This window comes from Gadus morhua, chromosome 12 (assembly GCF_902167405.1).
Source record: "Gadus morhua chromosome 12, gadMor3.0, whole genome shotgun sequence".
NCBI lineage: Eukaryota > Metazoa > Chordata > Actinopteri > Gadiformes > Gadidae > Gadus > Gadus morhua.
In genome coordinates, this window is record NC_044059.1 from 19526593 (window position 1) to 19536643 (window position 10051).

Sequence of the window (10051 nt, forward strand, 5' to 3'; positions counted from 1 at the left end):
CTTGATTAATAAACTGATCTTTATTTTCTGACTCTTCACAATGCCTCATGCCTTGCTACAGCCTCGGCAGGTTGGAGCTGACCAGAACACGTCGGTGGAGTCAGACCATGCCCTTGGTAAGTGTAGTCCACCACAATTCAACGTTCAACCAAAGTGGTTCAATCTTATCTAGTAGTGTGTCCCAAAGGTCAATGTTGACCATTTTGGGAATTCTGTAAAATTATAGAATGCAGACAAAAGTGAATGAATAAAGGTTAGCTTTAAAAAAACTTTGAATAGTAAACGGTAAGCATCTATGGGAATCTGTTACAAACCTCAGATCCCTTAAAATGAAATCCTCACATGTACATAAAAACATTATAAATTGGAAAAGGAAATTGAACATCATAAATACTTTATATATTGCTATTTTAGGCTACATGAAATCTAATATATTCAGAAACCCAGGTTCAAAAGGGTACCATTGCAACCAGTTTAATGGAGTGTAGACGGGGACTCATAATATAGTAATACAAGAACCGTTCATTAATGGCATTGCCATACCCTGGCTTTATAATACCTTCACATAATGCAGGTAAACTGTCCAGTAGCCCAGGAAATTGAAAATAACAATTACAAAAAATGTCCCTTAAAATAAATGTTGTTCAGTCACATGTAAATCCTGATGCCAGTCTGATGCCCTCTCTCTCAAAGACAAGCCCAAATGCAGCACACATTTTGAGTACGGAGTAAGAATAAAATAGAGATATTTGAAATTGAAACAAAAAAGAAAACCAAGTCTAAACAACGAAAGGGAAAACTACACTTGAAAAACCCTCCTATCAAATAGAATAATCAACATGAATAGCACAAGAAAGGTCTTGTAGCCAAGATTTCCTCAACATAAATGATATAAATTAAAACAAATTACAATCAGAATCCATAGTTACAAATATTCTCAAACTCCGTCCCTCCATTTGTAAACATATAAATAAGCACGCACACCCAAAATATAATGATGAAGCCAAGCCTGAATACGTAACTCAAGTATGACCATTCATTCACAGACGGGGACAGGGGTTACTTCTTTAGCACATTCTGGAACCCATCACAGATAACATGATGTGACATTAGTCACTTTCTGAGGCTAAGAGCCTGTCTGTCCGCCTTCATTCACACCTAGCTTCCTATGAAAGATAAAAGCTCTGGAAAGCGCAAACATCGTCTTTCTATTGTCTACGGGTAAACCAAATCGATACAACAGACTAGGATCTCTGAAAAATCGCTATCAAAAACAGCAAAACGTACATTTCAGAAACAACAGTAATCTTGGGTAAATGCAATGTGGCTTTTTGGTGATTTTCTTCAGTTGCGGATGCTGAAGGCTTTGGTCCTTCTGATGGTGAGCAGCGGTGGCTTGATCTTTGGTTTCTTTTCTTCCCGGTCGGATGCGGGGATCCGGCGGCTGTAGATGTCCGGGTACTGCTTCCGGAACTGGACGAGCCGAGAGAAAACAGGTCCCAAGATTAATAAATAGCACTAATACCTCGAGTCATCCACCATTGATACCCAACAAAAGGCATCTTTATTTCCCTACATTTAGTGGTATGGAAAGAGAGTCCAACTTGTAAATGTATATATGTAAAACCATTCAAACCTCTCATTACACCGTCAATTACTTCTTAAGTGATAAGACTCAGGACTCTTGACTCAACCCCACCCTCCCCCTCCCCCTTCCTTGCCTGCTTGAGCCTTTTCTGCCGGTCCTTGTCTGTGATGCTGCGGTCGGTCAGTAGGATCTCCAGCAGGTCCTCCATGGCCTTATGGGACGCGGCCACGCGCTGCTCCTCAAACTCAACGCTGCTAATCTGCCGGCAGAAGGCGTGCAGGAGCATGGGAGCACTGGCCATGTCCACGCCCTGGGCGCCACGGGACGCCGGGCCGAGCTACAGCCAGGGGCAAAGAGATATGGGAGGAGGGTTCACGTTTGACTGATGACATTGGCAGAAGGGAAGTCCAGTGACTGAAACATTTGTTTTTAATATTCTGTCAAATTTTATTATGGAGAGTACAGAGCAATAAACAGAAAAACAAACAAAAACATCTGATTTTAATAAATGATGAGTGAGTGAGCGTTTACCTGTGCGCTGCGCAGATACTGCACATGGTCCGTGACAGCGGTCAGCAGGTACTCCGGTACGGAGAGGATGGTGTGCTGGTGGTCCATGAGAAAGGACACCAGTCTGGTGGCCAGCAACTCATCTAGCTCACACTCCACGGCACTGCCCAGGACGCAGCCTGAGAAGGTGTGCACCATCTGAAGGAGCGACACCGAAGACGAATGGACAGGTCCAATAAAGACTAACTCACGATGTATAGAAGAGGAGGCCTGGTCGTGCCCAGGCGACTGCAGCATAAGCAACACTGCCACATTAACTCAACATTACATTGCATTCAGCTGACGCTTTTGTCCGATGCAACTTTAAATAAGTGCATTCAACATTGAAGATGCAACCCAAAAGGGACAAGACCCCATGAAAGTTCTGATGGTGCTGCATTAAAGTAACAAGAGATATAGAAGGAAAAGGTCATGGACCAAGAGGCAGACTCAACAGAGGAGCTTTCAATCTGTGGCGGAATACAAGTTGGGTAGGTTTTTAGCGACCTGGCAACATCGTTTCAGAGCCCCTGATCGAAGACACGACATCCACCTTGATGTAGCAGACCACTGATTGTGAATTGACGAGTGGGGCTGAAACCTCTAGTTTCAGGCTACAGCTAATGTACCTTAGCTTTAATTCCAATAAATATTGAAATCTTGTAACTGCTGTAATTTGTTAACACTCCACAATAAACAAAACATATGACGTTTGTTAACCAGTTACTTTTTGAAAAAAGGAGGCAACATTTGATGACCCATTATGCACAGTTCTGGGTGATGAATGATTGTTGATGAATGACCCTCTAGAGTACATTAGAAGAGTGACACATTGTGTAGGTTGCAGATTAAGAATTGAAAGCAGCTTGCAACGAGCAATGAGTTGCGTGTTCGCAAAGGATTCGGACAAACCAGGCAGAAGCATATTGAGCCCTTTAAGGCCCTTCAAGAGCAACCACACACCAGACAGAAGTGTTTGTGTTTGGCGTGATCTACAGGGCAAAGGCTCCACTGGATTAAAAAGGAGAACCAAACCTTCCGAGACCTTATTTTAAATGAAGAGTGATGTAGTGGGCTACATGGTAGCTCTATAGCATTAATCGTAATTTAATTGCAAAGACAGCAATGTTATTTAATAACATACAAAGTTTGATAGTGGCCGGGGATTAGCTCAGATTGACACTTGGTTAGGTTTTCCTTTAAGACCAGAGCTCAATACAAAAAGGTTAATGACAATGTAATAATGAATGTAACGTGAGCCATGTTCAACTAATTGTCCCCTCTAAAAAAACTTTTAGTTGTTAAAGTTGCCCTTTCATGATTGGCGCTCAGGAAGCTTACCAGGGTGCGTGCTCCGATGGCGTGGTGCAGTTGGGGCATGTCCACGTTATGACTGATGCGGGACATCATCCGCATGAGGAGCTGCAGCTTCCTGCGCGAGGCCGGCGGCAGGAGAAGGGTGCACAACTGCAAGGCCTCGATGGCCACCCTCTCGCAATTGGACTGGAGCAGGCCTGAACACACACACACACACACACACACACACACACACACACACACACACACACACACACACACACACACACACACACACACACACATGAACCCTTACTCACTAAAGCAGAACCTGTTGATGAATGCAGCTCTCACCTAACTGCCCTCTGGCTACAACGTCCTTCTCCATGCTAATATACTACTGCATACACATACATATGCACTGCAAAGACACACCCGGGACATGATCCAACCAAAACAAATGTCACACGTGTTTTAAATACATTTGTAGTAATGGAAGATGGATGGATGTGGATTCACTCTTGAACGGAAGCCATCCATTCTATACATAACATTCCCTTGACAAGAACAGATGATGAGCTGGAAAGCTAGTGTTATGTGAATGTTAATACATTTTGGTAAGAGTTTTCAATAGACCTTTTCAATCATCCCATAATCTCCCTTGTCTCAATCTCGCTATTCCTAGTACCTTTTTGCAATTGAAGACTATTGTTCAGAGCGATTGGATGTTAGATGCCGTTAGTCACAAGAACAGAACAGACAAAACAGCTAGCCAAGCTGACGGTCAGCCAGACAAGTTAAAGTGGAGGAAGGGAGAGGAAATGGATGGGGGGGGGGGGGGTCTTACTGTTTTCAACGTTAGGCAGGGGGGGTTGAGACAGCCCAGAGAGGTCCAGGGAGCTGTGGCAGCGGCGTGCAATGGTGGGACCACAGCCAGCACTAGCGCCACCGTGGAGCGACCACATGCTACTGGAGATAGTGGAGGAGGAGGTGCTGGACCCCAGGGGTCTTGTGGTGGATGGGACATGCCGTTGTGCTGCCTCGGACGAAGACCAAGACGAGCAAGGCTGCCCGCCAGAGGAGGAAGGACGGGTGGACACTGTCGAGGTGGAGCGTGTCCGTCGTGCAGGCGGGCTGACGTCCAGGCAGCTGGCTGCTCGACTCCGCCCCATGGTCTCCTTGGAGACCTCCTCCCGGGACTCCAGAACGATGTCAAGACAGCTGCCCGTGCTAAAGGGCCGGGTCAGGCGGGTCCTCCGCATGCCCGCCAGCCCAGGCAGGGAACCCAAAGAGAGCCTCTTTCTGCCTGCAGAGTCGGCATTCCTGTCGCCGAGCATTGCCGTGGCGATGGGCTCAACTGTATCGCTGTGCTTGGAGTTTGACTTGGAATGTTTTGCGTGGTGGAGGTCGCCATAGGTGCTCCCTGACAGGCACTCATTGGACAGAAAGAGCTGCTGGGTTAAAGGGGCAGAGTCTTCCAAGACGTTCTCCATGGAGCAACTTCGAGGTCGCGGCCTAGCCGGGCCGACCGAGCTACGCGACTGGCTGAGGCTCGAGCGGGTCCCCCCTAATTGGGCGGTGCCGCCACCGACATCGCAGCCACTGGGCTGACGGCACACCTCGACTCCTTTAAACGAGGGCAGCTGTGACTGCACCACAGAGCTGAAGACCTCCTTCATCGGGGAGTCTGCCTCGTCGCACGAGCCCTGTCTGATTAGCGACAGGAGGAGGCACTCGGTGGAGCAGAACGATGTCTTGGTGGAAGGGGGGAAGCAAGGCGGGTATGGCATTTGGCCCTTCGCCCGCTGAGGCCGTGGGGCTGCTACAACATACCCACACAGCACTGATGCAGAGTGGCAGAAAAAAGAGGGGGGGGGGGGGGGGCATGATAGAGATAAAGGGACCCGAACAGTGTCAATAGAGGCAGACGGACAGACAGACAGAAAACAGGACAAGACAGACGGGAGGGTTTTGGTTAGTCAGGGCGAACCAAATCCAGTAGAAGAAAACATAGTAACATACCACATGATGGACCAGCAACAGGCAAGACGGACAACATTATAAAACACAGAATAGCACGTTCGTAATCACAGATAAACAAACGGCACATATTAGTGAGCCACACTCTGTGCAAAAGTATCCAGCACAAGTCAGAAAACAAGAACAAGTGGTTGCCATGTTACCATGCAGCCTTTTTAGTTTTGGATTGAAGGACTAAATGCCAATTTAACTAACATTTGTATGATGTCAGAGGTTCGTTTTCCCCTGATGACTTACCCATTCCGGGTAACCTATCCTTAATGACTGAGAAACTGGCGGATCAGACTTATTTTTCTATTTTAGGAACATTTCTAAATTACAGGAACACAATTTAGCACAAAATACACAATTACAGAATACACAAAAGAGTAGCATATAGAGAACACATTTGCTTTTTATTTTATAATAAACTTCCTACAGTGATTTTCTCTCATTAAAAGGAAAGACCGGCACACCAACTTACCAAGGACGTTGATGAAGAGCTCATAGAGCTGGAAGGTAAGAAGAGGCTGCGCGAGGCTGTAGAAATAGTCTGACACTGTCTTAAAGACATCCCTCTCAAAGCCTGGATAGGACGGCTGGACACTGTCGTACTTGGGCCCTGACCAAAACAATAACATGTCGTTAAGGTTACAGATTAAACTACCGGGAGGCTAACGGCAGAAAGCAAACATGTAAAAACAGGTACATAATAATCTCTTTGACGTTTTGACGTTTGACGTCTGAGCTGATTTACACTTTTGCGATTTCTTTTAATATCATTCAATGAAGTGAACATATGAAGCATATGAATACTTTAAAAACAACGTCTTGTAGTAGAAAAATAAAATACACCAATGATGTATCAAATAGCTTTTAGCTACTTACAGTTGGCAAGGCTCTTCATGGCAGATAGCACCCAGTGGGGTAGGTCATCTGGGGGAGGGAGGGGGCACAGGTCAGTCATTAGTTTCACCTCTGTGCCATCTTAACCATTCATTTAAAAAAAATGACCCAACAATGGCCTAAAATGTAACCTACTGGACTTATCGTCCAACGTAACGACTCCATGTTTGTTGACTTTGGTCATGTTGTGGATGATGTTCTGCGGATTCACGTTGCGCCGATCCAACACCTCATCAAGAGAAGCGATCCCCAGAATCTTCTGGAGGCTGATCAAAACACACATGTTCAGTCTAATGATTAAGACGTAATCACCTGGCCCATTATTAGGGGTGCTAATAATTACAAAAGGCTTAGATTGTGCCTGGGCCCTTTATGCAGGCTGGAGTAGGAGGAATAATTGAATTTTAGGATTAAAAAAAGAATGTGTTCTGTTTTCATACTGGGTAAGGGCAATTTCCTTCCAGATTTCATGCTCCTCCTCCTCCGTAAATTCTTGTTTGTGAGCCTGCTGATCTCCTATTGGCTGATTTTCAACTTCTGCCTTTGCCTGGAGGGCAGGGTCGACATTCTCCTGTAAAAAGACAAAGCAAATTTGATGTTAAACTAAATGTACAGTTATATTGTTGTTGTATGCATTCTTAAAGTAAGACATCAGAATTGTCCAGATAAGCTTCAGAAATCATATATATTTTTCAGAACTTTTTGATATTATATTTATACATTTGTCCAGGGAATTCAATAACATCAATAATAATGGAAATAAATTAGAAAATGGAGCTTTGATGTGATGGCAGTCACCTGGGTCTCCTTGCTCAGCTTCTTGGTACTGCGGAACCTGAACAGTCCCTCCTTGTCTCGGAGAGAAAGGCTCCTTTTGAGGCTGGAGCCTGGCGTTGAGGTTTGCTTGGGAGCCGGAGAAGGAATGGGCTTCAGTGGGGAGGTTGAGGGAAACCTGGATGAGTTGAAAAAGAAAAAATTCATTGGGCAGCCTTCTTAACGATTTAGTGAATAAACATAGAGAAGGTATGCAGTGTTTCCCCCAGGAAATGGTATGGCAGTATTACCAATGCATTATTTATCTTCATCCTTTTTGCCTGATGGAAGTATTTTTCCTTACCCTACGAGAGGTTTGTACTTTGTTAATACATAATTATTAAAATATATATACATTTGGTAGTCAAGGCGGGTCCCTATTGTTTGCCTTAACCATACAGTGCTGGGGGAAACACAGGTATGTATTGGTAGGATTTTTTTACAAGATGATTAAAGATAACATGTGCTGCAATAAAAATAATTAACTTTGCCTATTGCTCATCCATTTCCAAAGATTCCTCCATGCAGATTCCTTCTGCATCTTGTTTTAGGCTGTCCGGCCCACATTTTCTGCAGCAGCATCCAATGCATTTACGAGACCATTACCATTGTTCCTTTGAAGCAAATGCTTTAGTACTAAATTATACAGTTCCCTTTGAACCATTGATAGTTTGCCGGTTTACACCTCCTGGTCCCGCTCCTTTCCTCTCTACCAGCACTGCTGTACAATGACAAGTGGTCAACACCACTGCCTATTCCTCTTTGTTGTGCTCCCGTCCTGCCCGACTGCATTCGGTGCAATAGACTTCTGTCCCTCTCCAGCATGTAGGTATGCATGGATAATAGGATCCTACTGCACCACCAGTCTTCGGATGGCTTACCGTCCAGTGGAGCGGAACGGTTATGGCACCTTTGCCATTCTGTTCAGTTGTTTGTGTTAATGTGCCTCCCCTTGTTTGTGTTTCTTTGGATGCTAATGTTTTCGTTTTTTCAGTTTTGGTTGATTTAGCAAAATAGGCATTTGCGATTGATTGGTTGGATGTGTGGGTGGGATGATGCCTGGTGATTGGCTTGCCAGGTGGCAGCTAGGTTTAAAGATCAACAAGGACCAAACACGTGTTGCCACCTCAAACTCAGCAATGTCCTTAGTTGTGTTGCCTTTTATTCTTTTGTAGTTCATTAATAAATATTATCCGTTCAATGTGATTTTCAATTGCAATTAAGATCCTGGAGGCCAAAGCGAGGCTGGCCGTAACAGGCAGCCTCACCTGTAAAGAGAGCCGTTGTCCTCCAGGTCTTCCGAGCCCCAGCGGCCCTTCACGTCCTCGATGACATGATTCTTCAGGAACTTCTTGAGCAGCTGAACAGTCTGCTGCCTGGTGACATCGGGCCCAAAGTTGCTGTTGCTGCACAGCAACTGATGCAGCCAATCCACGGCGGCTGTGGCCATGAAGCAGGCCGAGTGAACCCGAAAGTTCTGGCGGTGTTTGCGGATGGGCATGCCCGACCGGAACAAACGGGTGACCTCATTCCACTGGAGGAAGACAAGACATGTGGGGGGGAGAGAGAAAGAATTTAGACCAAACATTTCAATAAATAATATCAATAAACTGTTGTTCTGTGGGTCCGTTTGTTGGGTTCAATTTAGATTTTAGTAAACATGAACAATATCTGAGAGGCTCCCATGATTCAGCTGGGAGGAAAAACATAATTGTGTTCCGACACAATTATGTTGTATTGGGGCAGATTATAAAAAATATATATTCTGATACAGACTTAATCCTATTAGGCTGGAGTTATAACAACTGCCATGATCAGACCAGTTGGCTATATTATCTGCTGTGAAATATTTATATTTCTTTGAAGAATAGGGACAGTGTGTCTAGTAATTGCTGGTATCGGTAAATCCGCTATTGAATCGTTCAAACACATCCATTCTATCAAAAGCAACACTTTATCTAATAAAAGCATGACTTAATGGATATTCGTAGTAACTAAATTCGTCACAAAATCTGTTTCTTCTATTGATGATGGAACAACGCGTTATTGAGGAAGTACAGTATAGTGATCGAAGAACTCAGTACCGTCGATCGTCAGCTTTGCCACTTTCACGATAAGTTACATTAACGATCGAAAGAAAGAAAAACATAAATTGAACAAATCCGACGCAATATCATCTTCGGCGTGGAGCCCATCGACGATGATCCACTACGAAACGTAACAGACAGAAGGCGCGTTTAACATTTTGCAATATCTTACCAATTTCGTGGCTCTGTAAGGTCCTGGAGTAACAATATGGGTATTCATGGCTAATTCAAAAACCTATAGCTCTCCTCCAAATCATCAGACACAAAACATCGTTAATACATCCATTGGTGAAGAACAAAAATCCAATACTTGCTATCCGTTTACAGGTTGGATATAACGAGATTAACAGAAATACTGCTAGTCTGGTCTGACTCAACTGCATTCCGTGTCTGTTCAAAATTACGAGCCATGAAGAGGCGATAGGGGATTGGACAGCGCCAGGATCACGTGACTTGGGCTTAGTTCGAGACGGCGTCAAAAACATCTACACACTATTTGTTGCAACAATTGTTGATTTTTACATATTTCTTGGAAGATGTGAAACATAGTTATTGGAACTCAACATAATACGATCACCATTTTTTTTAAATGTTTTTTTTATAAACAGATATTAACATGTTCCTACCGTCCACTCACGGGTAATATTCTTTTCCCAGCAGGCTCCTTTGTCAGAATGATTGGAATGGGCTTTGGGTGACAGCAGCACCAGGGAGTCTATTTAGCCCTTCTTTAGCTTGGTGGGGGGAAACAATGTATTTTATACCTCTCCTTTTGCAGGGGGAAGGGGATCAA

General features: G+C 44.4%; 1 protein-coding gene across 2 annotated transcripts; it reads right to left on the reverse strand.

Annotated features, from left to right (window-relative positions):
* Positions 1 to 5: 5 nt before the first annotated feature.
* depdc1a (DEP domain containing 1a) lies at positions 6 to 9672 on the reverse strand. 2 transcript variants are annotated; one of them, XM_030372898.1, is made up of 12 exons: positions 9431 to 9672; positions 8440 to 8705; positions 7157 to 7310; positions 6799 to 6929; positions 6494 to 6624; positions 6341 to 6388; positions 5937 to 6074; positions 4281 to 5276; positions 3479 to 3651; positions 2120 to 2296; positions 1722 to 1925; positions 6 to 1473 (listed from the first exon to the last, which is right to left on the reverse strand). In XM_030372898.1, exons 1-12 carry the CDS (start codon positions 9476 to 9478, stop codon positions 1345 to 1347), a joined length of 2595 nt encoding a protein of 864 aa, XP_030228758.1. In that variant the 5' UTR covers positions 9479 to 9672; the 3' UTR covers positions 6 to 1344. The 2 variants fall into 2 exon arrangements, with proteins under 2 accessions (XP_030228758.1, XP_030228759.1); XM_030372899.1 differs by lacking the exon at positions 4281 to 5276.
* Between the last annotated feature and the right edge of the window lie 379 nt (positions 9673 to 10051).

Coding starts and splice junctions, on each gene's coding strand:
- depdc1a (XM_030372898.1), bottom strand. CDS start 9,478: ATGAATACCCATATTGTTACTCCAGGACCTTACAGAGCCACGAAATTG. Junction 6,075..6,340: donor CATGAAGAGCCTTGCCAACT/GTAAGTAGCTAA, acceptor TGTTTTGGTCAG/GGCCCAAGTACGACAGTGTC. Junction 1,474..1,721: donor GGCAGAAAAGGCTCAAGCAG/GCAAGGAAGGGG, acceptor CGGCTCGTCCAG/TTCCGGAAGCAGTACCCGGA.